Source organism: Hyla sarda, chromosome 3 (genome assembly GCF_029499605.1).
Source record: "Hyla sarda isolate aHylSar1 chromosome 3, aHylSar1.hap1, whole genome shotgun sequence".
NCBI classification, from domain to species: Eukaryota; Metazoa; Chordata; class Amphibia; order Anura; family Hylidae; genus Hyla; species Hyla sarda.
The window spans coordinates 296,509,423-296,537,345 of NC_079191.1; the positions used below are offsets into that span (position 1 = coordinate 296,509,423).

The 27,923-nt window shown below is 47.3% G+C and overlaps 1 protein-coding gene across 3 annotated transcripts in view; it reads right to left on the reverse strand.

The window, feature by feature from the left end:
* PGBD5 (piggyBac transposable element derived 5) overlaps positions 1 to 27,923 on the reverse strand; it is a 442,361-nt gene that overhangs the window by 66,870 nt on the left and 347,568 nt on the right. For 2 of the 3 annotated variants that reach the window (XM_056566918.1, XM_056566919.1), the window contains one exon: positions 217 to 322. The exons of the other annotated variant lie outside the window; for it this stretch is intronic. In XM_056566918.1, the coding sequence (XP_056422893.1) occupies positions 217 to 322 (106 nt within the window). The remainder of the gene's footprint in view (positions 1 to 216; positions 323 to 27,923) is intronic. 3 annotated transcript variants of the gene reach the window in all.

Here is a 27,923-nt window from a genome sequence, read left to right on the forward strand (position 1 = left end):
CGTCCCACCCCGCCCGCCCTGTAGTCGCCGGTAATCAGTCCCGGAGCGAACACGCTCCAGGGACTGATTACAAAGGGGGTGCCGCGTGCATGATCCCGGGGGTCCCCAGCGGCGGGACTCCCGCGATCCGGCATCATATCCCCTATCCTTTGGATAGGGGATAAGATGTCTAATCACCGGAGTAGCCCTTTAATTGCCTAATGCAATGTTACTTACTTGCTATACTTGTCATCATATTTACATATGTAGCTGAGGTGAGCAGCAAAAGCTTCAACTGCCAATGGACATGGGATTTCAACACCTTTTTTTTTTATAATGACCCCTACATGGAAAAAAGAAGAAAATAGGAAGATAAAACAGAATATCCATGCAAAGTAACTCAACTTTACACAATAATTTTTTATAGAATTTTACTAAATATAACTTGCAATGTATACATTTGCATTTATGTGCTTTACTGACAAAGTAAGTCCATTTTTTTTAAGAGGCAACAGTTAAAAGCTATGGACACCTCTGACATGAGAGTAAAATATTTATTTACATATGTTAGTAGTTACCTTGAGTTAAAAAAAAAAAAGGTTGCAACTCCACTCCATCCTCCATCATTTTGGCCACCTCTTGTGTATAAAACTAACTGCACTGAAACTGATGCTCTTCCCTTATATATGTCCCACCACATTCCTTACTACAAATTGATAGTGATTTTCCATGGCAGGATGCCTAACTAGCTTACTGAGGTATGTGCCATATTAAAGACCTCTTGTCTAAGTGGTCCATCCTGCCCCTTTCAATTCTTTGCCATATCTCTGCAATCAAAAACACTATACTGTCTAAATTTCTATATCTGTCAGAGATCTTTTCGGTCATGCTAAGTGTTAAGCCTAATTGGCTTTATTTGTGGGAGTGGAGTGGGGTATATAATCACCCCTCTCCCACATCTGGGGGCGTGTGTTACGTTGGCGGTAGTTCTCTAGTAGTCTACCGTGTTAGTGCATACGTCCCCCCCCCTGGAGTGTCGTTGGTAGTGTGTAACGGTTCTATCCCCCGTCCTCGCAGAGGTTGGTTAGGTAAGTGCCAGTGTGGCTCTATGTTGTTCAGCCCGGGTTCGTAGTGCCGGAGCAGGCTCACCCCCAGCTGGGTCGCTTGCCTCCTCGCGCTCCCCCAGGTTTTTTGTACCCCGTTTTTTCTTGCATGTTTTCCCCTTCCCGTGTTCCCCCACCGCTCACCTGGCCCGCCCGGTTCCCGGTCCCGAGAGAGTGGAGTTGCGCCTGCTGCCGGGCTCGGGGATCCCATCCCACGCTCCAGATTGCGGCGCAGGGCTGCGGGGGGGCGGGGTCCCCATTCGCCCCGGCGGTCGGCGTCGCTTCCGGTCACTCCTTCCCACAATCCAGAGGGCGACAGTACGCGTGCTCGCCGGGCCCGGGGCCCGCTCCCCGCTCCGGCCGACGCCGCGAGGCGGCCGGGGGGGGGGGGGGGCGGGTCTTCGCGTCCCGGCGTCCGCGTCATCGCCCGGCGCCGCGTTGCCGCGGGGGGGGGGGGGGGGGGCTCCGTTCCTGCACCCAGCTCTGCGGCGCCACGGGCTGCGGGGGCGGGGCCCCGCCGTTGAGGGGGGCGGCGCCACTCCCCGGAGCCACGCCATCCCTGTCATGGGGGCCGGCCGGGACGTTCGTAGGGTGCCATCCCACAGTCGGGTCCGGGCGCTCTCCCCCCTTTCCTGCTAGCTCCCGGCGTGCTTATGCATGGTCAGGTGCCGCGAGGGGGGGAGGCGCCCGGGGTCTGGGCTGTCGGGCCGTGAGCGTCGGCATCACCCAGGTTCGGCCACCATGTCACACCTGCCCCCCCCCTTCCTTCTCAAAAAAAAAAAAAAAAGAGAAAAAAAAAAAAAAAAAAACAGCCCTATGGCCAGGCACATGCTGTCCCTCATCATTAATGACTCTAGTATTTGTCTTACCCTTCAGGTTCCACTGTCGTTCCTAAGCCCCACAAGTGGCTTCGCCTCTCAGCTTTCAGCTCGAGGTATATAAAAAAAAAAAAAAAAAAAAACGCATATACTGATTTCACTTCTTCTCACATAGCCATCAGTTCTCACTTCTGCACGACATTCAATCATTTTGGCCAACACATTTTCACGCGCTGGACCCGCCGCTGACGCGGCCCAGGGCCTCGGGCGGCCGGCACCCCCGTTCGTGTCAGTGGGGGCCTTGGTGTAGCCCGTTGTTCCTGACTTGCTTCAGCACAACGCAACTCGACACACACGAACACTGGGTCATCCGTTATCTGACACACCCCAAAAGAAAAAAAATAAAATAAAATATAGGGGGAAACTCATTTTTAGCCCACCAAGTCACGCACTCATCACGTCAGGCACTCAGCTGCCACCCATTTTCACTTATTTGTTGTCTGTCTCTGTGTATCCCCTCAGCCGTGAGCCGGGTCGTGCCTATTCAGGCTCCCTCTATTCCCACAACTCAGGATACAGCAGGTCAGTGTTACAAGATAGCAGCCAGAGTTGTTCAGGTACCATCCCTGTTCTCACTAGCATCCAACTTTGTCTACCGGCACCCGTTACTGGCCCGGACAGGTTCCGACGCAGCATGTCGCAACCCTCTGACATTGAGGACACCCTCTCCGTCCCCGAGACCCCAGCAAGAGCTTCGGACCGGGGTAGCATGTCCTCCTACCGTACCTGGACAATCCCCAAACTGATGCAGGAACTCAGGAGGAGGGGCACCCCCTTTCCGGCCTCAGCCAAGAAAGGGGAGCTGTTCAACCTGCTGGGCACAGACCGGGCCCCCCCGGCGAGGCAGGCAGCAGCATCGGACCAAGCGTCCAGTGCTTCACTTTCGCAGCTCCACACCATGATGAGCCAGGTGCTCACATCAGTGTCCGGGCTACAGGATAGACTAGAGGACATGGAACGCGCCAGGGTCACGGACACAGCCCCAGGCCCCGCTGTTCCTGTTGCTTCTACCTCTCAGGCTCCGCCTTCAGGTATGCTTCAGCCTCCCCCGAATGTTACACCCGCACACTTTATCCCGGCAGCAATTAAAAAAGACATTGTGGAGGGCAAGAATGTCAACTTGGCTCTTCTGCTGATAGCCACCACGGACATCAATGACACCAAAACCGTTGCCTGTGGCGATCTCGCTGTCACCTTCAAAAGCAAAGATGCCAGGCTTAACAGGAAACTAACAATTAACGAGTTTGTCATAGCCTTTGGGCTATATAGAGACGTCATTTGCTCAGTTAGTCCCAGTCGCAGGGAGGAACTTGATTTGTACCTCCACAAGATCGCACAAATGGCGTACAAACACGGAGGGTCCACTTTCTACGAGTACCACAAATCTTTTGCTGCTAAGGCAGCTGCTTCTTTCGAGCAATTCAATTACACAACCAACTGGGGAGCCGTTGACACTGAACTTTACTGCGAGCATTTCGCAGGTCTAAAAGCCCCCTCCTGCAGCTGGTGCGGGGTCACTGCACACACCACTAATTGGTGCCCCCTGAGCAAAGATCAGGCGGATATAAGCACCAACAGGAGCCAAAATATCTCCATAGGCCCCAGTCAGAGGAACTCTCCTGCTCTAGACAGGCTAGGTAGGCCGGTCAGGTTTCTGGGCAAGACTCAGATATGTAACAATTTCAACCTCTCTGCATGCACCTACAGCAACTGCAAGCTTCTCCATGTGTGTTTTCTCTGTTTCCGGGCCCACCCCAGCTCCATCTGTTCTCAAAAAGGCAACCAGGCGTGACTAGGCGTGGTGCGGGTTGACGCCCTGGCCCGCATTCTAGCCAGCCACCCTGATCCCTGCTGGGTCAGATGGTTAGTTGGGGGGTTTTGCGAAGGCTTTCATACAGGGTTGGTCGCGTTGCCTCAAAGAACGTATGAATGCCTTAACCTTCAGTCAGCACTCGCTGAACCCATGGTGGTGTCAGAATTAATACAAACCGAACTTCTGAAAGGCTTTTTGATGTACCCCCTTTTTCTGTCTGGAGGGTTAGTCCGTTGGGGCTAGCCACTGGGAAGTTTTCTAATAAAAGAAGGTTAATCTATGACCTCTCCGCGCCTTACTCTTCTAACATCCCTAGCATCAATGCACTGATCCCTTCCGATCAGTTCAGTATGAAATATTCCACTATCGATCAAGCCATACAGGCCATACTACAGCTGGGCAGGGGCACGTGGCTCTCCAAAGCTGACATTACCGACGCCTTCAAACTTCTTCCCATCAAGCAAGACCTGTGGCAGTGGCATGGTGTAAAATGGGCAGGCAAGTATTACTTTGCCACTAAACTCACCTTTGGAGCCAAAAGTAGCCCCTGGCTTTTTGATCAACTAGCCACGGCCTTACACTGGGCCTTACAACATGTCTCCAACTGTCACTACACTATCCACTATCTGGACGACTTCCTGTTGCTGGAACACCCTGGTCACAGTCCCTCCAATCTCAGGTCACTGCTGAGGCTGTTCAAGGAAGTTGGGGTCCCAATCGCACCCCATAAGACCGAAGGCCCGTCCACTCAGCTCACCTTCCTAGGCATCATCTTAGACACAGAGGAAATGCAAGCCAGGCTTCCCCAGGAGAAACTGGCTAGGATCCGTGAGGTTATCCAAAAAATTACAAAGTGCCACACAGTATCCAGGGTGGAGCTCCAAAGCCTCCTAGGCATGATGGCCTTTGCGATGAGGATCATTCCGCAAGGTAGGTCATTCATATCCAGACTCCTGGACTTACTTCCTTCAGTTTCCGGGCAGAGGCATGTCATTCGAATTGACAGCGAGGCAATGTCAGACCTGGCCATGTGGGGTCACTTCCTGAATAACTGGAACGGAATCTCGCTCTTTGTCCCCTCAGCCACGGAAACATCCCCCTCCGTGGTTTCTGACGCCTCAGCCGTCGGTTTCGCCGCTCTCCATGGCGCACACTGGCTGGCCAGTCCTTGGCCACAGGACATACTGCTTATCCCGAATTTTCACGAAACTTCGGCCTTATTCGAGATCTATCCAATAGTAGCAGCCGCTGCCGTATGGGGTGATTCGTGGGTCAACTCCACTGTCCGCTTCAGATGCGATAACATGGCCACAGTAGACATCTTAAGGAAAGGGCGTTCTAAGTCCCCGCATATCATGCGTTTTGTCAGGAAGTTTGTCTTGATCGCTCTTCAGCACAATTTTCACTTTTGTGTTGAGCACATTGAGGGTACTAAAAACACAGCAGCTGACGCTCTGTCACGAGGTAACATGAAGCTGTTCTTTCAGGTACACCCAGAAGCAGACATCGTCGGGGTCCCAGTTCCTTCAACACAGTATCTCCAGATGGACTAACAGACTTCATCACAGTGGCAAATTCTTTAATCAGACAGTCCCTTGCACCCAGCACCAAACGGGCGTATGACGCAGCTCTAGCCTCTTTTTCCACGTTCATGCACAAACAAGGTCTCCCTGCCACAATTTCGGTTCGTTCCTCTCTTGCTTATGTCGGTTTCTGCCATTCTTCTCTTCACCTCTCCCACAACACCATCAAGCTTCACTTAGCAGGGTTACAACACCATAGATCCTTCTCACATCCCGACGCAGGCCATACTACAGCTGGGCAGGGGCACGTGGCTCTCCAAAGCTGGGACGTGACAGGACTCAAAGGCATCCTTGTCCTGTCACGTCCCAAACCACCCTCCCGTGCACCAGTCACTGGCGACCTTTTCCGATCCATGTCCTCACTCCTGGACACTCACCCGTTTGGTCCCAGACTCAGCACTGTCATCAAAGCAGCGATCTACTTGGCCTTCTACGGATTCTTGAGGCCGGGGGAGTTCACACGCTGCGGTCGAAGGTCACGGGGTCTTCTCCTGAGCCAACTATCACCGCACGGGGCAGGGTTTGCACTCACTCTGTCTTCCACCAAAACCTGTAGATGGGGAGCCACCATACGCTATTTCCCCACTTTTCACCAATGGTGTCCGGTCCTGGCCCTCACACAACTCCTTTCCACGTTCCCTGGACAGCCAGCGCACAGCCCTCTTCTGCCGGTCAATGGGTCAGCACTCTCCTCTTCACAGTTCACCAAACACGTGCGGTCCCTTGTCAGAGTCCTGGGACACGAGCCTAGTGGCATTTCAGGTCACTCGTTTAGGATCGGAGCAGCCTCTGCAGCGTCTAAACACAATGCCCCTGCACACGTCATCAAGAAGTTGGGGCTCTGGAATTCTGGCTGTTTCGAGTGCTACGTCCCTGACCCGTCCACCGAGATGGCGGGGGTGTTTAAAGTGTTGGCTCTGTAAATTCAAATAAAACTCAGTTGTACCCTACCTCCGACTCTTTGCCCTCTATCAGGCATACCCACGGTCGCGGTAATTGGGCACACCTCATCCGCTAGTTTTCCCTCTTAGGTCCTCTAGATGGTCTCCTGTTTCCAGGTCGGTAAGTACGGTCAGTATTATACAGTTTGTACAGGTCCCACTCTAGGCTCTTGGAGCCATGACCACAAGTGTTAAGCCTAATTGGCTTTATTTGTGGGAGTGGCGTGGGGTATATAATCACCCCTCTCCCACATCTGGGGGCGTGTGTTACGTTGGCGTCACCCACCCAGCCCTCCCTCATTTCTCATAATTCCTACTAGGGTATGCCCTCTATCAGACATACCCACGGTCGCGGTAATTGGGCACACCTCATCCGCTAGTTTTCCCTCTTAGGTCCTCTAGATGGTCTCCTGTTTCCAGGTCGGTAAGTACGGTCAGTATTATACAGTTTGTACAGGTCCCACTCTAGGCTCTTGGAGCCATGACCACAAGCAGGGATAGGTGCAGCCCTGAACTGACTCACACCTTGTGCTCCTGCCTTTTAGGTTGCCCAACTCAATAATAGGTTGGTCCCAACCAAGGTGCCAGTTCCTATACAACTAAGGTGCAGGGCATAGTGAAGTCAAAGTAACAAACAATGCAGTATGGAAGTCAGAGAAAAAGATCAGAGTGCCAAAGGGTTAACAAACAACTAAACAGCAATATGAGCACTAAAAGTGAATGTAAAAACAAGACAAGTCAGTAACAGAGCGGTGTGGTATATCGTTTAAACGGTTGAAAAAGACAAGAGTCCATCAAGTTTAACCTAAAACCCTACTGTGTTGATCCAGAGGAAGGCAAAAAACTTCCCATGAGGCAGATGTCAAGTTCCCCATAAGAGGAAAAATTCCCTCCCCAATCCAATATTGCATATTGCTCATGAATCTAGTATTCATAACTTGTAATATTTTTCCAGAAAAACATCCAGGCTCCCCCTCGAACTACAACATCATGTGGCAGAAAGTTCCATAGTCTCATTTCTCTTTCAGTAAAGAACCCCAGCCTATGATTATGTTGAAAATGTCTTTCATCTAGACCTAGGGGATGTCACCTTGTCATAGTTACTGTCCTTAAGTATAACAAGATCACTATTAAGATATCTGTACTGTCCATTCATATATTTTCACAGTGTGACAAAAATTGACCCTAAGACATCTTTTCTCCAACTAAATAACTGTTACGATTCGGCAGGCTAGATGTGGATCCTCTGTGTCAGAGAGGGATTGGCGTGGACCGTGTCGGTGGATCGGTTCTAGGGTTGCTACTGGTTTTCACCAGAGCCCACCGCAAAGCGGGATGGTCTTGCTGCGGCGGTAGCAACCAGGTCGTATCCACCGGCAACGGCTCAACCTCGCTGACTGCTGAGAAGGCGTGGGACAGAAGGACTAGGCAGAGGCAAGGTCAGACGTAGCAGAAGGTCGGGGCAGGTGGCAAGGCTCGTAGTCAAGAAGGATAGTAGGAGATCTGGAACACAGGCTTTGGACAACACTAAACGCTTTCACTGGCACAAGGCAACAAGATCCGGCAAGGGAGTGCAGGGGAAGTGAGGTAATATGGACAGGGAGCAGGAGGAAGCTAATTAGGCTGATTGGGCCAGGCACCAATCACTGGTGCACTGGCCCTTTAAATCTTAGAGAGCGGAGCCGCGCGCGCCAGGACGTGACAGCCGGGGACCGGGACAGGTGAGTGACTTGGGATGCGTTTCGCGAGCGGGCGCGTCCCGCTATGCGAATCGCATCCCCGCCAGCAATGTCAGTGCAGCGCGCCCGGTCAGCGGGTCTGACCGGGGCGCTGCAGAGAGAGGGACGCCGCGAGCGCTCCGGGGAGGAGCAGGGACCCGGAGCGCTCGGCGTAACAGTACCCCCCCCTTAGGTCTCCCCCTCTTTTTGTCGGGATGTTTCTTCATCCGGGATGAGGCCTGTATGAGGGATTTTTGAGTCTCTTTCCAGATGGTGGAGAAGTCCCGGGAAACCTCATCAACAGCGGGCAAACCAGAAGGCGTGGGAGTGGGGAGGGGGGGAAGAGGGTGAAGCTGGGCACGGGGCAAAGTGTTACCAGGACGGGGGCTATGAGGACTCCTCCTCACACAGCATAGTCCAGATAGGCCTTGGGGAGACCAAGTAAAGGAGGAGACACTGAGGTTTGACTGACGGGACTAGGAGCAGACGTGAGGCATTTTTTATGGCAAGAAGCCCCCCAATTCTTGATCTCCCCGGTGGTCCAATCAAGGGTAGGAGAGTGGTGTTGGAGCCATGGCAGACCAAGGAGGACTTCAGAGGTGCAGTTGGGCAAAACAAAAAGTTCAATTTTTTTGTGATGCCGTCCAATACTCATGAGCAGGGGGTTCTGTGTGGTAACGCACGGTGCAGTCCAATTTAACTCCGTTGACCAAGGAAATGTAGGGCGGCTTGACGAGACGGGTCACCGGGATGCAGAACTTATTCACCAAAGAGGCCAAAATAAAATTTCCAGAAGAACCAGAGTCCAAGAAGGCCGTGGCTGAGAAGGAGGAGTTGACAGAAGGAGAAATCCGCACGGGCACAGTGAGACGTGGAGAAGCAGACTTCGTACCAAGAGACGCCACACCCACGTGAGCTGGGTGCGTGCGTTTCCCAGATGTGGAGGGCGAATAGGGCAATCCACCAAGAAGTGTTCGGTACTAGCGCAGTACAGACATAAATTGTTATCCCTACGGCGAGTCCTCTCTTCATGGGTCAGGCGAGACCAATCCACTTGCATAGCCTCCTCGGTGGGAGGCACAGGGGTAGATTGCAAAGGATACTGTGAGAGAGGTGCCCAGAGATCAAGGTCTTTTTCCTGGCGGAGCTCCTGGTGTCTCTCAGAAAAACGCATGTCAATGCGGGTGGCCAAATGGATAAGTTCTTGCAGGTTGGCAGGAATCTCTCGTGCGGCCAGCACATCCTTGATGTTACTGGATAGGCCTTTTTTAAAGGTCGCGCAGAGAGCCTCGTTATTCCAAGATAATTCGGAAGCGAGAGTACGAAATTGGATGGTGTACTCGCCTACTGAAGAATTACCCTGGACCAGGTTCAGCAGGGCAGTCTCGGCAGAAGAAGCTCGGGCTGGTTCCTCGAAGACACTATGGACTTCAGCGAAGAAGGACTCGACAGTGGCTGTGGCAGGATCATTGCGGTCCCAGAGCGGTGTGGCCCAAGACAAAGCCTTTCCAGATGGAAGACTCACTACGAACGCCACCTTAGACCGTCCTGTAGGAAATTGGTCCGACAACATCTCCATATGCAGGGAACATTGAGACAAGAAGCCACGGCAGAGTCGGGAGTCCCCATCAAATTTGTCCGGCAGGGACAAGCGGAGGCTAGGAGCGGCCACTTGCTGCGGTGGAGGTGCAGGAGCTGGCGGAGGAGATGGTTGCTGCTGTAGCAGTGGCAGAAGTTGCTGTAACGTGGTGGTCAACTGCGACAGCTGCTGTCCTTGTTGGGCAATTTGCTGCGATTGCTGGGCGACCACCGTGGGTAGGTCAGGGAGACTTGGCAGCGGCACCTTAGCGGGATCCATGGCCGGATCTACTGTTACGATTCGGCAGGCTGGATGTGGATCCTCTGTGTCAGCGAGGGATTGGCGTGGACCGTGTCGGTGGACCGGTTCTAGGGTTGCTACTGGTTTTCACCAGAGCCCGCCACAAAGCGGGATGGTCTTGCTGCGGCGGTAGCAACCAGGTCGTATCCACCGGCAACGGCTCAACCTCGCTGACTGCTGAGAAGGCGTGGGACTAGGCAGGGGCAAGGTCAGACGTAGCAGAAGGTCGGGGCAGGCGGCAAGGTTCGTAGTCAAGAAGGATAGCAGGAGATCTGGAACACAGGCTTTGGACAACACTAAACGCTTTCACTGGCACAAGGCAACAAGATCCGGCAAGGGAGTGCAGGGGAAGTGAGGTAATATGGACAGGGAGCAGGTGGAAGCTAATTAGGCTGATTGGGCCAGGCACCAATCACTGGTGCACTGGCCCTTTAAATCTTAGAGAGCTGGCGCGCGCGCGCACCCTAGGGAGCAGAGCCGCGCGCGCCAGGATGTGACAGCCGGGGACCAGGACAGGTGAGTGACTTGGGATGCGATTCGCGAGCGGGCGCGTCCCGCTATGCGAATCGCATCCCCGCCGGCAATGTCAGTGCAGCGCTCCCGTTCAGCGGGTCTGACCGGGGCGCTGCAGAGAGAGGGACGCCGCGAGCGCTCCGGGGAGGAGCAGGGACCCGAAGCGCTCGGCGTAGCAATAACCTCAAGCGTAGTACTCTAATCCACCCATATAATAAAATTGGACACAAACCCATCCCAAACAGCTGTAGGGCAGCAGGAGTGTCCCTTAACTTGCCTCCTGTTGTCCGATCGCCAAATGACTGCTCAGTGCCTGAGATCCAGGCAGGAGCAGTCAAGCGGCAGAATCATAGATCAATGGTTTCCTATGAGAAACCATAGATCAATGTAAAAGATCAGTGTGTGCAGTGTTATAGGTCCCTATGGGAACTATAACATTGCAAAAATAAAAGTGACAAAAAAAAGTGAATGAAGATCATTTAACCCCTTCCCTAATAAAAGTTTGAATCACCCCCCTTTTCCCATAAAAAAAAGTGTAAATAAAAATCAACAAATGATATCACCGCATGCGGAAATGTCAGAATTATAAAAATATATTGTTAAACCGCACGGTCAATGGCGTATGCGCAAAAAAATTCCAAAGTACAAAATAGAGTTTTAGTCACTTTTTATATTATGAAAAAATTTATGAAAAGTGATCAAAAAGTTCGATCAATACAAAAATGGTACTGCTAAAACTTCAGCTCAGGGCGCAAAAAATGAGCCCTCATACCGCCCCATATGCAGAAAAATAAAAAAGTTATAGGGGTCAGAAGATGACAATTTTAAACGTATAAATTTTCCTGCATGTAGATATGATTATTTCCAGAAGTACGACAAAATAAAATCTATATAAGTAGGGTATCATTTTGATCGTATGGACCTACAGAATAATAAGGTCTCATTTTACCAAAAAATGTACAGTGTAGAAACAGAACCCCCGAAAAGTTACAAAATGGCCTTTTTTCCGTTTTGCCGTAGATTTTTGTGTAAAATTACTGATGTCAATACAAATTAGAATTGGTGACGCAAAAACTAAGCTATCATATGGATTTTAGGTGCAAAATTGAAAGGGTTATGATTTTTAAAAGGAAAGGATTAAAAAATTAAAGTGCAAAAACGGAAAAACCCTCTGTCCCCAAGGTGTTAAGGACACAGCCATTTTTTGCAAATCTGACCACCTTCACTTTATGCATTAAAAACTCAGGGATGCTTTTACTTAGGAATTTGATTCCAAGATTGTTTTTCCGTGACATATTCTTCTTTAATATAGTGGTAAATGTTTGTCAATACTTGCATCATTTCTTGGTGAAACATTACAAGAATTCATGAAAATTTAGCATTTTTCTAACTTTGAAACTCTCTGCTTATAAGGAAAATGTAAAATAAATTATATTGATTCACATATACAATATGTCTACTTTATGTTGGCATCATAAAGTTGGCATGTTTGTTACTTTTTGAAGCCGTTAGAGGGCTTCAAAATATAGAAGTAGTTTTCCAAATTTTCTCGTAAAATTTAAAGGGGTTATCCAGGAAAAAACTTTTTTTTTATATATCAACTGGCTCCAGAAAGTTAAACAGATTTGTAAATTACTTCTATTAAAAAATCTTAATCCTTTCAGTACTTATGAGCTTCTGAAGTTAAGGTTGTTCTTTTCTGTCTAAGTGCTCTCTGATGACACCTGTCTCGGGAAACGCCCAGTTTAGAAGCAAATCCCCATAGCAAATCTCTTCTAAACCGGGCGTTTCCCGAGACAGGTGTCATCAGAGAGGACTTAGACAGAAAAGAAAAACCTTAACTTCAGAAGCTCATAAGTACTGAAAGGATTAAGATTTTTTAATAGAAGTAATTTACAAATCTGTTTAACTTTCTGGAGCTAGTTGATATATATAAAAAAAAAGTTTTTTCCTGGATAACCCCTTTAAAATCTGAACTTCAGTTTGAAGTGGATTTGAGGGACCTTTCTGTGTGAAATCCCCCATAAATGACCCCATTATAGAAACTGCACTACAGGGCTCAGGAGGGAAGGAGCAACTTTGGGAATTTCGAGAGATAATTTTGCTGAAATGGCTTTTGGGGGCATGTCGCATTTAGGAAGCCCCCCATGGTGCCAGAACAGTAAAAAAAAAAAAAAAAAAACATATCACACAAAGAACGTAACAAGGATCTACAGTAAGCCTTAACGCCCCACAGGTGTTTGATGAATTTTCGTTAAAGTTGGACATGAAAATGAAAAATTTGATTTTTTTCACTACAATGCTGGTGTCACCCCAAATTATTCATTTTCACAAGGGGTAATAGGGGAAAATCACCCCAAAATTTGTAACCCCATCTCTTCTGAGTATGGAAATGTGTGCCCATATGTGGACGTAAATTGCTCTTTGAGTGCACTACAATGCTTAGAAGAGATGGAGGAAAATTTGGCTTTTGGAGAGAGAATTTTGCTGAAATGGTTTTCAGGAGGCATGTAACATTTAGGAGGCTCCATAGTGGCAGAACAGCAAAAAAAGAAAAAACACCCCACACGGCACACTATTTGGGAAACTAAACTCCTCAAAGAACATAACAAGGGGTACAGTGATCCTTAACACCACACAGGTGTTTTCCAAAATTTCATTAAAGTTGGACGTGAAAATGAAAAATTAGATTTTTTTAAAATGCTGGTGTTTTGAAATACCCCATATGTATACATAAAGTGCTCTGCGGGCACACAACAGGGCGCATAAGAAAAGGAGCGCCATTGGGCTTTTGGAGAGAGAATTTGGCTGGAATTCAAGTAGTGGGCCATGTGCGTTTACGAAGCCCCCATGGTGTCAGAACAGTGGACACATTTTTGGAACAGTGGTGCGTGAAAATGAAAAATGTAATTTTTCATTCGTACAGAATGAAAAATTACATTTTTCTTTTTCACGCACCACTGTTCCAAAAATCTGTCAGACCCCTGTGGGGTGTAAATGTTCGCTGCACCCCTTATTACATTTCTTGAGGGGTGTAGTTTCCAAAATGGGGTCACATATGTTTTTTTTTTTTGCGTTTATGTCAAAACCTCTGGTACGATCAGCCACCCCTGTGAAAATCCACAATTTAGGCCTCAAAGGTGCATGATGCTCTCTCACTCCTGAGTCATGTTGTGTGCCCTACAGGGGGTGGGGGTGGGGGGCTTTTTCTTCTCCTTTTACCTCAGCATGTTAGTGTAAAAAATTATTATTATTTTTTTAAACAAACATGTTGGTGGAGCCCTAATTTCTTCATTTTCAGGAGTGGTAAAAGGAGAAAAAGCCCCCAAAAATTTCCATGCGGACATTTTACCATCAACGGAGCACTGGCAGTACATGCGGGCGCTATGAGTGCTGGGAAGTGCGCGGTCATGTAGACTCCACAGAAAGAATAGACATCTCAATGCTTACTGCGGACTCAGGATTTGGGATTCGTCCGAGTGCACAAGAAAGGATCAGTATGCTGCGTCGCAAATGTTTGTTTGGGCCGCCATCATATTGACAAAGTCCTTACTCATAACCATCTGGACTGGAGTCCAGGCGGGGTCACTTATATGGGGAGACAGGGGGAATTGTATAGGGGACAAGGTCAATAGTATGGGGGACCTCTACTGGCATTGCCCTGCGGTGCCACCTTCTGGGGGACTCATCATCATTGGATGATGACGAGGGGGAGGAGGAAGAAATATGGGGTCTTTCTCCTGTCCTTCATTGGCGGTCTCGGAGGCAAGTGCATGGCGTATGCCTCCTCCATCGAAACACCTTTGGGGTATTTATATTTAGGGGGGGGGAAGAGTGTGTAAATGTAGTGTTTTCACTTTATTTCAATGTGTAGTGTAGGTGTAGTGTTTACTGTAGGCTTTTTTTGCAGTGCAGGTTTTTTTTCTTTTGCATTTTTGGGGAGCTTTTACAGTCCATGCCACCAGCGACTGTTCTGCACTGTGTGTCCAGACCGTACCCGGTGTACAGACTGCGATGATTACAGATCAGTAAATTATTACTGATCAGCACAGTTTTTGGGTGCAGGGTTTTTATTTGCACTTTTTTTATGGCTGTTTGTGGCCCGTGCCACCAGCGACTGTTCTGCGCTGTGTGGCCGGACCGCAAACTCCCCCCCCAAAAAAGAAAATCCCTGTATCCAAAAAAAGTGCTGATCAGTAATAAATCAACACAGTCTGCACATGGGGTATTGCCCGGCCACACATCACAGAACAGTCGCTGGTGGCACAGACCCCATACGCGCCCCCCCCCCCCCCCCCCCCAGTTTTTTCAAACTGGGGATGTATGACTTGCCACTCATGATAATTTTAACATTGTTTTTTAGTCACAAGTTGTATGACATGTACATAGTAAAAGTAAGCCGATATTATTTGTAACTTTTTTTTTAACAATGCATAAAAAAACATACTTTCATATGTCTACTTTATTTTAAATGTAACTGTGCGGCAGCACAACCCAAAAAAAAAAGAAAAACAGGTGAAGGGTGCCAGCAGTCTATTGTCCCAGGTGACGGGTCAAAGGTAGATAATCAAAGTAAAAAATTCTGCAGCACACCAAAAATAGATGCAAAAGGTGGTGGATTTATTAGCCTGACGGCATAGCAACGTTTCGGCTGCCCGCTTGCAGCCTTTCTCAAGCTTAACACAAGTGGAAGTGGTACTGACAAAGTATTTTTACATTGGTTGTACAGCAGTGAGATAATTAATTACATAAAATCATTGTATATTATTAAAGGGGTACTCCGGTGCTTACACATCTTATCCCCTATCCAAAGGATAGGGGATAAAATGCCTGATTGCGGGAGTCCCGCAGCTGGGGACGCCCGTGATCATGCACGCGGCACCCCGTTTTTAATCAGTCCCCGGAGCGTGTTCGCTCCGGGACTGATTATGGTCCACAGCAGGGCCGGCGGCGTGTGACGTCACGCCTCCGCCCCCGTGTAACGTTACGCTCCGCCCCTCAATGCAAGCCTACAGGAGGGGTCGTGACAGCTATCATGCCCCCTCCCGTAGGCTTGCATTGAGGGGCGGAGCGTGACATCACACGGGGGTGGAGGCGTGACATCACACGCTGCTGGCCCTGCGGTCGATCGTAATCAGACCTGGAGCGAACACGCTCCGGGGACTGATTAAAAACGGGGTGCCGCATGCATGATCACGTGCGTCCCCAGCTGCGGGACTCCCCCGATCAGGCATCTTATCCCCTATCCTTTGGATAGGGGATAAGATGTGTAAGCACCGGAGTACCCCTTTAACATAAGAATCTATACATCACAAAGTGCAATAGTGCTGTAAACATATACAAGTGACATATCAGGGCAGTCGGTGTACATAAAGTGTATTCGTTGTGAGATGCCCTGATACAAAGTGCACAATACATAAAATGGCATAATTACGTGTATTCATAATAAAGAGGTAGGCGGAGCGTACGTACTTTACTTTTCCCGGGTAAGACAGTTCACTGTAATGGCGTGTGATGACGCTGCGGGCTCCATGGCGTGCACGCCGTTCTGTGTGTCAGTGCGCCGGCGCGGCTGTGACGCACCAGATACCTGAGCCAATCATCAGCCGGCATGACGATCGCCATAGAGACGGCTCTCGAAGGAATCCGTGCGCATGCGCTCCTGTTGTTTGCAGGCACGAAGCCCCATATTGCTTACTGGCAGATTATACAAATGACTTAAACATTGCCCATACTTTTCAGCTCTGTGGGGCGAAAAGGTCAGCGCCTGAGTCTACACTATGTGCAAATCGCACACAGGCAGTCCCACTCCTGGATGGATCGGAACCCCAAGAGAACCTGGGGAACTGCTTCCAAACAGGATGGTGTCAGCCGGAGTCAGCCAGCCAGCTGCCGCATTACAATTATAATATGCTTATACATGAGAGACCGTCCTTTTTGATGATATCTGTCTTAACTTCAGCAGGGAACCCAACGTGTTACCAGTTCTAGATACCATGGCCAACAACTTTAAAAGTAGGGGATACCCTGCCCACCTTGTAGAACAGAGCAAAACAGCCATTCTCAACATGGACAGAGAGACTCTCCTACATTCAACAACACCAACTAAAACTATGACAGACGCTTGAGTATCCACATATAATTGCAGTTCCAACAAACTAACAGAGACCATCAGAAAATATTGGCATGTCATCAAGAACATGTCATCCGCTGCACCACCGGATCTCATCTGCCTCATACGACAACTTGAGATTACACAAGGTAAAGAGCTAAAGACGTGGTGGGATTTTACTACTCTTTCCACTTATAAGGAAAAAGACATGATTCCCCGGGGTCTACGTATTAAAAAGAGACCTACAAGAATTTTTTCACCTGCCTTTGAAAATAAGTGGGACTCAGCCCTAAACAGATGCTCTCAGGAGCTAATCGGCTATATCATAGAAGAAGAGCAATTGGAGCTCCCTACAAAATGAAATTTCGGATATTAAAACTAAAATAAATACGTATGTTGGCAGTGTTGATTTACAAGTCCTAGAAGAAAAAGTCAAAAGCAATATGGACACACTGGAATCTAACATAATGGATATCAAAAAGGAAAAATTTAAACGGGACATTCATGATTATCAACAAGATGCAGTGTACACCTGGGCGGCCCAACGTCGTCAGTCGGTTACCACAGGAGATTCCACACTCAAATCCATTTTGAGAAACAGGTCTGGGTCTCGCAAACGTAACAAGAAAAACCGCAACATCAAACGGCGTGTCAGCTTCTCGGATGTGGACAGTGTGCAAGATCATACCTCTTCTAATGAGAGTTTGGCCCTTGGAGCCACGGCTTCAAGTACGACTCCGGTAAGCCAACAAACCGGATTGGGGTTTCATCGCCGCAACGACCCAGGAGAAGAGCGGGGCGCAAGCACCGGAGACATAGGCTACGTGCTGAGACCCCGGCAGCCAAACAAGTGAGTGACTCTATCATTAATTTGACTCCATTCATCCTGTCCACTCCACAAATCACTGCACTAAGTCGAGGACTTAATTTTGTGCCCTCATGTGACTTTAATTTGTTCTCCACTATCTTGGATGTGAATAGGTGGGCACGTAAATTGACACTCAAGAGACACTTTGCCCTGATTGATATTTCCACTGGGGAGCAGGATGCATGTTCTCCCCCCGTACAGGTTCCATCTCTACCTGGGCATCCTCCCACACCTTAGAACCTTGATATACAATAGAGTTCTACTGTATCTGTGGATTTTGCAGATCAAATCAACTTGATAAATCTAAATGCATTGTCTAATGAGTCTGTGTCCCTTTGTGATGAAGGTATTCCTTTTCGTTCTGCCAATCCTGATTTCTACCCTGTGGCCTCCCGTCCGGGGGCCCTGGATAGATTTCGGGAATTGGTAGAAGGAGATTTGGTCAGATTAAAAAGTACAACACAAAATGTATTTAAACATCACAATATGACTAAGGATGAAATGGAGGGCATTGAAAGTTTACATAAAAACAAAAATTTGGTAATCCGAAATTCGGACAAGGGAGGTACCATAGTAGTGATGTATTCGGATCTGTATGAGCATCTGAACATGTGTATGCTCAACGATCCGAATACATACAAGAGGTTGTCAGGAGATCCTACCCCCACCAGCCAAAGGGATTTAGGTCGATTACTGGATGATGGAGTACAACGAGGTGTCATCAGTACTAAAATGAGAGATTATCTATTCGTTCAGCACCCTGTCATTCCAGTCTTCCACTCTCTCCCCGAGGTCCACAAGGGTTTTTTTCCCCCTCCCCTACGCCCCATTGTGGCTGGCATTGGATCCTTGGGAGAGAGACTGGGAGAGTGGGTTGACAGTTTCTTGCAGCCTCTTGTTTCCATCACTCCGTCGTACATACGGGATACTAAGCATATCTTACATATCATGGATGGAGTGCAGTGGTAGGAGAATTTCTCCTGGGCAACGTGCGATGTCACTGCACTCTACCCATCTATCCCGTGGGGTGAGGGCTTACGGGCTCTGTCCAGGCACATGGATTTGTACAGTAGATACTCCCCTGATCTGAAGCTTTTTATTTTGGAAGCCACCGAATTTTTGTTAAAGAATAATTTTTTTATGTTCAATGGTTGCTTTTTTCTTCATATCAGTGGAGCATCTATGGGCGCTAAATGCTCGCCTTCCTTTGCGAATATTTATATGTCCCAGTGGGAAGAAACACACATTTTTTCTACATCTAACCCTTTCTACAACTCCATAAAATGGATGGGAAGGTATATTGATGATCTCATCGTGATATGGAGGGATACCGAGTTAAGATTTTGGGAATTTGTGAGTTACATAAATGAGAACCAATTGAATCTCAAATTTACTGCATCTTTCTCACGACTGAATATTCCATTTCTAGATGTCAGATTTTCCACAGATGGACAGCATGTTGTTTCCTCTCCATTTCGTAAAGATATTGCAGGTAATACTATTCTGCAGGCAACATCTTGCCATCCCCATCATGTTACGGCTAATATACCGTATGGGGAGTGGTGTAGATTGCGGCGGAACTGCACTAAGAATGATACATACGAGGTGGAGTCTGAACAACTACATAACAGACTGAGAGACAGGGGCTACGATGAAAAATCACTTAACCCCTTCCCGACCTATGACATACCTGTACGTCATGGGTGGCAAGGTGTTCCCGACCCATGACATACAGGTACGTCATGGATATTACTGCCGCTACTCGCGGCATCCCGCAGCGCCCGGAAAGATGGTGGCTATCACTGATAGCCAGCCATCTTACCGTGCGACCACGGGGGGTTTCGTCCCCCACCCCCCCCCAGCGATCGCTGCTATCAGCTGGTCAAATCTGACTAGCTGATAGCAGCGTTTCGCTATGAAAATACTTAGCAGCGCGGTGTGTGAGTCCCGATCACGGGGATCGGGACACACACCGCTCTGCTAAGTGTCCCTGTCCCGTCCCCCGGCGTCACTTACCCGTCGGAGCGGTGTCCCGAGCGGTCCCGGCGTCCTCCATGCGGTCCCGGCGTCCTCCATGCGGTCCTGGCTGCGCTGCGTCCCGGAGGTGAGTTTCCGGCAGCAGGGCGGCATCTTCATTGGCAGCAGTGAGATCGCCGTAAAGCGATCTCACTGCTGCCTCTGAGAGTTTCAAAACTGCAACTCCCAGCATGCCCAGACAGCCTTTGGCTTTCTGGGCATGCTGGGAGTTGTAGTTTTGCAACATCTGGAGGTCCACAGTTTGGAGACCACTGTATAATGGTCTCCAATCTGTGCTCTTCCAGATGTTGCAAAACTACAAATCTCAGCATGCTCAGTCTGTCCAGGCATGCTGGGAGTTGTAGTTCTCTAACATCTGGAAGAGCACAGATTGGAGACCATTATACAGTGGTCTCCAAACTGTGGACCTCCAGATGTTGCAAAACTACAACTCCCAGCATGCCCAGACTGCCCAGGCATGCTGGAAGTTGTAGTTCAGCAACATCTGATCCTTCAGATATTGCCGAACTACAACTTCCAGACCATGCATGCTGGGAGTTGTAGTTTTGCAACAGCTGGAGGCACACTGGTTTGGAAACACTAAGTTTGGTTGCAAAACACTTGAAAGTTTATTACTTAACTTAGTGTTTCCAAACCAGTGTTCCTCCAGCTGTTGCAAAACTACAACTCCCAGCATGCACGGACAGCCAAAGGGCATGCTCGGAGTTTGCAACAGCTGGATGTTTGCCCCCTCCCCCCAATGTGAATGTACAGGGTACACTCACATGGGCGGAGGTTTACAGTGAGTGCTGCAAGTTTGAGATGGCGCAAATTTTGCGCTGCAGCTCAAACTTCCAGCGGCAAACTTGCTGTGAACCTCTGCCCATGTGACTGTACCCTAAAAACACTACACTACACTGACCTAAAATAAAAAGTAAAAAACACTACATATACACATACCCCTACACAGCCCCCCTCCCCCCAAAAAATGAAAAACGTCTGGTACGCTGCTGTTTCCAAAACGGAGCCTCCAGCTGTTGCAAAATAATAACTCCCAGTATTGCCGGACAGCCATTGACTGTCCAGGCATGCTGGGAGTTTTGCAACAGCTGGAGGCACCCTGTTTGGGAATCACTGGCGTAGAATACCCCTATGTCCACCCCTATGCAAATCCCTAATTCAGGCCTCAAATGCGCATGGCGCTCTCTCACTTTGGAGCCCTGTCGTATTTCAGGGCAACAGTTTTGGGACACATATGGGGTATCGCCGTACTCGGGAGAAATTGCCTTACAAATTTTGGGGGGCTTTTTCTTCTTTAACCCCTTATGAAAAGGTGAAGTTGGGGTCTACACCAGCATGTTAGTGTAAAAAAATAAATTTTTTACACTGACATGCTGGTGTTGCCCTATACTTTTCATTTTCACAAGAGGTAAAAGGGAAAAAAGACCATCTAAATTTGTAACGCAATTTCTCCTGAGTACGGAGATACCTCATATGTGGGCGCAAAGTGCTCTGAGGGCGCACAACAAGGCCCAGAAGGGAGAGTGCACCATGTACATTTGAGGCGATTTGCACAGGGGTGGCTGATTGTTACAGCAGTTCTGACAAACGCAAAACAATAAATATCCATATGTGACCCCATTTTGGAAACTACACCCCTCACGGAATGTAATAAGGGGTGCAGTGAGCATTTACACCCCACTGGTGTATGACAGATTTTTGGAACAGTGGTCTGTGAAAATGAAAAATAAAATTTTTGATTTGCACAGTCAACCGTTTCAAATATCTGTCAAACGCCAGTGGGGTGTAAATGCTCACTGCACCCCTTATTACATTCCATGAGGGGTATAGTTTCCAAAATGGGGTCACATGTGGGGGGGTCCACTGTTCTGGCACCATAGGGGCTTCCTAAATGGGACATGCCCCCCAAAAACCCTTTCAGAAAAACTCACTCTCCAAAATCCCATTGTCGCTCCTTCCCTTCTGAGCCCTCTACTGCGCCCACCGAACATTTTACATACGCATATGAGGTATTTCCTTACTCGAGAGAAATTGGGTTACAAATTTTAGGGTGATTTCTCTCCTTTTACCCCTTGTAAAAATGAAAAAATTGGGTCTACAAGAAAATGCGAGTGTAAAAAATGAAGATTTAGAATTTTCTCCTTCACTTTGCTGCTATTCCTGTGAAACACCTAAAGGGTTAAAACACTTACTGAATGTCATTTTGAATACTTTGGGGGGTGCAGTTTTTATAATGGGGTCATTTATGGGGTATTTCTAATATGAAGATCCTTAAAATCCACTTCCAACCTGAACTGGGCCCTGAAAAATTAAGATTTTGAAAATCTTGAGAAAAATTGGAAAATTGCTGCGGAACTTTGAAGCCCTCTGATGTCTTCCAAAAGTAAAAACTTGTCAATTTTTTAATGCAAACACAAAGTAGACATATTGTATATGTGAATCAATATGTAATTTATTTGGAATATCCATTTTCCTTTCAAGCAGAGACTTTCAAAGTTAGAAAAATGCTAAATTTTAAAAATTTTCATGAAATTTTTAGATTTTTTACCAAGAAAGGATACAAATATCAGTGAAATTTTACCGATAAAATAAAGTAGAATATGTCACGAAAAAACAATCTCGGAATCAGAATGATAAGTAAAAGCATTCCAAAGTTATTAATGTTTAAAGTGACAGTGGTCAGATTTTCAAAAAATGCCCAGGTCATGAAGGTGAAAATGGGCTGGGTCATGAAGGGGTTAAGCTAGCCAAGAATAGGGCAGACAGACTAAGTAGAGAGTCACTTATCATACACACAGATAAACGTAAGGAGACACAAAAAAGTGGGGAATCTGTTCCATTCTTCATTACCCAGTATAGTAGACAGTACAATCAAATAGGACGGATTATGAAGAAATATCTTCCTATTTTGTATCAGGATCCGATCCTGGGAAAAATTACGTCTTCAGGGTTTAAAATGGTCTCTAAACGAGGCCCCTCTCTGGGTAACAGATTGTCACCTAGTATGTTCGGCACTAGTGTTACCCCTAGCAATCCAACCTGGCTCCATAGTCCAGGCAACTGGAAATGCGGCCACAACACGTGTGTCACCTGCAGACACATGCATGTATCGAATGATTTCAGGTCATATAGTAATAACCAACAATATAGTATTAAAGAATACATTAATTGTAATTCGAAATATGTGGTATATTTGGCCTCCTGCGAGACATGCATGTGTCAATACGTAGGCTGTACGTCCACACCATTGAAAGTAAGAATTAGATGACATCTGTCTGACTGCTCAAATCTACAATTTAATATCTCAGCACTATCTAAACATTTCAGGGCAATACAGAGTCCTTTAGAGTGGTAGGAATAGAACGTGTTAAGAGGATGTCACGGGGTGGTGATTTGAGGAGATCTCTCCTGAACCGGGAGTCCTATTGGATTTTCTTACTGGGCACCCGGCAACCAGCTGGACTTAATTTAAGACATGATCTTATTCTTACGTATTGATATGCCCTTTCTTCTCTTTTTTTACGCTGTGCGTCCATGACATGGGACTCCGACACCAAGTGCAGCATTGTTTAGCATAGTCATTATATTGTTGCATTGGGTCTAATAATCTGGGGTTCTATGCCATGGATGCACGAGGTGAACCACGGTATATGGAGATAACATTTTACAAGTCACTTTCTATACCAGATTATCTATCCATTTATGTTGTAACTAGTTTTGAAAAGATACTATTACCATGTCTACTTCTTTGCCTTTATATATGTAAATTTTATAAATATTTGTAATCCAGTTCCATGTTTTACTTCTATCTGCTGAGGCAGTCACATGACTAATTGTTATACTATAAATAGTTTTACCTTTGGGTTTGTTTTATGCCATGACTAAGGGTCTTGTTACCTGAAACGCGTAGGCTTACGCTCTGTCCTGTTCACGTATCTGTTTTTATGCCAATAAACACTATTGCAACGGACATCGAGTGCTAGACGTTCTCTTCTGTTTGCTGTCATCAAGAACAGTTATCCTGAAATAGATGACTTCCAGACACCACCTTTAATGTATTTTCGTAGACCTCCATCTCTAAGCAACAAACTAGTCAAAGCCGACATCTCTTCCCAGACATCTAGTAAACAATCTTTTCTGACTGTACAATCAAAGGGTTCCTATCCATGCAGAAACAGCATTAACTGTCCCTACATGATTAAGGGACAGATATTCAAACATTCAGGGACAGATATTCAAACATCCAGGGACAGGACAAGAGTGTGATATCAAATTCTATTTAACTTTCACTATGGACTATGTCATTTATGTACTCAGTTGCCCCTGTAACTTAATCTATGTTGGGGAAACTACTTTAATGTTTAAAAACCGCATCAATCAGCATCGTTATTCGATCCGTAAAAAAAACGCTCAGATTTGCCGGTCTCAAAGCACTTTCTGGAGGCCGGCCATACTGAACGTGATCTAAAGTTTACACTTATAGATCATATTCTCCCTCTTAAGTATGGGGGTGACCGTACTAGCATGTTAAAAAAACGAGAACTGTTGGATACACACTCTGAACTCACTCCGCCCACATGGGCTTAATGTAGAATTTACAGTCACCTCTGGTATTTTAAATGTATCTGGCTAAGACTTCGGTAGTATCTGTTACCTGTTTTAAACATCTAGTGGTACAATGTCTAACATTCCACAAGCTGATTTTAATTATGTTTTTATCTTCCACTCTTACAGAATCACTTTCATGAGGAGGCAACATACAACTACCGGGAAGTAAAGACAGATATCATCGAAAAGGACGGTCTCTCACGTATAAACATATATATACATATTATAATTGTAATGCGGCAGCTGGCTGGCTGACTCCGGCTGACACCATCCTGTTTGGAAGCGGTTCCCCAGGTTCTCTTGTGGTTCCGCTCCATCCAGGAGTGGGACTGCCTGTGTGCGATTTGCACATAGTGCAGACTCAGGCGCCGACCGGTTTCGCCCCAAAGTGCTGCAAAGTATGGACAATGTTTAAGTCATTTGTATAATCTGCCAGTAAGCAATATGGGGCTCCGTGCCTGCAAACAGGAGCGCATGCGCACGGATACCTCCGAGAGCCGTCTCTATGGTGATCGTGATGCCGGCTGATGATTGGCTCAGGCATCTGGTGCTTCGCAGGCGCACTGACACACAGAACGGCGTGCACGCCGTGGAGCCCGCAGCGGCATCACACGCCATTACAGTGAACTGTCTTACCCGAGAAAAGTAAAGTATGTATGCTCCGCCTACCTCTTTATTATGAATACATGTAATTATACAATTTTATGTATTGTTGTGCACTTTGTATCAGGACATCTCACAACGAATGCACTTTATGTACACCGACTGCCCTGATATGTCACTTGTATATGTTTACAGCACTATTGCACTTTGTGATGTATAGATTCTTATGTTAATAATATACAATGGTGGCCAAAGAAAGCAAAACTAATCCTAAATATTTTTTTAGATATATAAATGCAAAAAAACAAGGACAGAGCATGTAGGACCCCTTAATAATGATAATGGGGAGGTTGTCACAGGCGACAAAGAGAAAGCGGAGCTACTGAATGGGTTCTTTAGTTCTGTATATACTAGGGAAGAAGGAGGAGCTGACATTGGACAGGTCAGTGCTGGTAACACATCATGTAATGTACTGAACTGGCTTAATGTAGAGATGGTACAAGGTAAGTTAAGTAATTTAAATGTAAGCAAATCTCCAGGGCCAGATGGATTGCACCCAAGAGTTCTTAGAGAGGTAAGTTCAGCAATATCTGTACCCCTGTTCATGATATTTAGAGATTCACTGGTGTCTGCTATTGTGCCAAGGGACTGGCGCAAGGCGAATGTGGTGCCAATCTTCAAAAAGGACTCTAGGTCTTCCCCCAGGAAACTATAGACCGGTAAGTTTAACGTGCATTGTGGGTAAATTGCTTGAAGGACTTATAAGGGATTACATACAGGAATACATAGGGGATAATTGTATTATAAGTGATAACCAGCATGGGTTTACTAAGGAGAAAAGTTGTCAAACCAATCTAATTTGCTTTTATGAAGAGGCGAGTAGAAGCCTTGACAGAGGAATGGCTGTGGATATAGTGTTTCTGGATTTTGCTAAAGCATTTGATACTGACCCTCATAGACGTCTGACAGGTAAGTTAAGGTCTTTGGGTTTGGAAATTTTAGTTTGTAACTGGATTGAACACTGGCTCATGGATCGTACCCAGAGAGTGGTGGTCAATGATTCGTACTCTGATTGGTCCCCGGTAAATAGTGGTGTACCCCAAGGTTCTGTACTGGGACCAATGTTGTTTAATTTATTTATCAATGATATAGAGGATGGCATTAACAGCTCTGTTTCTATCTTTGCAGATGACACCAAGCTTTGTAGCATGGTACAGTCTATAGAGGAGGTGTATAGGTTACAAGATGACTTGGATAGACTAAGTGTCTGGGCATCCACTTGGCAAATGAGGTTCAATGTGGATAAATGTAAAGTTATGCATCTGGGTACTAACAACCTGCATGCGTCGTATGTCTTAGGGGGGATTAAACTGGCAGAGTCACTGGTAGAGAAGGATCTGGGTGTACTTGTAGATCACAGACTACAGAATAGCATGCAAAGTCAGGCTGCTGCTTCCAAGGCCGGCCGGATATTGTCATGTATAAAAAGAGGCATGGACTCGAGGGACAGGGACATAATACTCCCCCTTTATAAAGCATTGGTAAGGCCTCACCTGGAATATGCTGTTCAGTTTTGGGCACCAGTCCATAAAAGGGACACTGTGGAGCTGGAAAGGGTGCAGAGACGCGCGACTAAACTAATATGGGGCATGGAACATCTTAGCTATGAGGAGCGATTAAAGGAGTTACAATTGTTTAGTCATGAGAAGAGACGTTTAAGGGGGGATATGATAAATGTATATAAGTATATTAATGACAGAAGAAAGAGGAGTCCAGCGTCCAGAAACTCAGAGGATAATATTTATTTCACCAGATGGTCAAAACAGGAACACAGGGTACAGTGACCATCTGGTGAAATAAATATTATCCTCCGAGTTTCTGGACGCTGGACTCCTCTTTCTTCTGTCGTTCATTTGGGCGAGGTCGACGCCCTGTCCGTGCGCACCTGGGGTGAGCTGAAGCACTGTTGTTTCTCTATAAGTATATTAATGGCCCATACAAAAAATATTGAGAAAAACTGTTCCAGGTTAAACCCCCCCCCCCCCAAAGGACGAGGGGGCACTCCCTGCGTCTGGAGAAGAAAAAGTTTAGTCTCAAGGGGCGACACGCCTTCTTTACCATGAGAGCTGTGAACTTATGGAACAGTCTACCTCAGGAACTGGTCACAGCAGGAAAAATGAACAGCTTTAAAACAGGATTAGATACATTCCTGGAACAAAATAACATTAATGCTTATGAAGAAATATAAAATCCCATCCCTTCCCCAATATCGTGCCACACCCAACTGTCAGGATCCGGGTACTGTGAGGATACAGGTGGTGGATCATCTGTGTCAGTGGGGTGATGACGTGGGCCGTACCAGGGGAACGGAGTCTAAGGGGTTACTGGTATTCACCAGAGCCCGCCGCAAAGCGGGATGGACTTGCTGCGGCAGGTAACCCCCAGGTCGTTCCACCCGATAGCGACTCAACCCCAACTGACTGCTGAGATAGGCGCGGTACAAAGGATTAGGGAAGAGCAAGGTCGGACGTAGCAGAAGGTCAGGGCAGGCAGCAAGGATCGTAGTCAGGGGCAACGGCAGGAGGTCTGGAACACTGGCTTGGGACATACAAGGAACGCTTTCACTGGCACAATGGCAACAAGATCCGGCAATACAGGGAAGGGGAAGTGAGGTGATATAGAGTAGTGCACAGGTGATTTCACTAATTTGGGCCAGGCGCCAATCAGCGGGGCCGCGCGCGCCGGGACTGTACAGACGGGGAACGGGGTGCTGCGAGCAGGTAAACGCTGCGAGCGCTCCGGGGAGGAGCGGGGACCCCGAGTAATCGGCGTAACAGTACCCCCCCCTTGGGTCTCCCCCTCTTTTTGGAACCCGAAAATTTGTGAATGAGGTCCTTGTCGAGGATGTTATCCTCGGGTTCCCACGACCTCTCCTCAGGGCCGCAATTCTCCCAATCTACAAGTATTTTTTTTTTTACCTCTGACCGTCTTAGACGCTAGAATTTCTTTAACCGAGAAGACTTCGGAGGAACCGGAGACAGGAGCTGGAGCGACAACCTTGGGAGAGAAGCGGTTAAGTATAAGCGGTTTAAGGAGAGAAACATGAAAAGCGTTAGAAATACGGAGAGAAGGGGGAAGAAGGAGTTTGTAGGAGACAGGATTGATTTGGCACTTTATTTTAAAGGGTCCAAGATAACGTGGTCCCAGTTTATAACTGGGGACACGGAAGCGGATATACTTGGCGGAGAGCCACACTTTGTCTCCAGGAGCAAAGACAGGAGGCGTTCT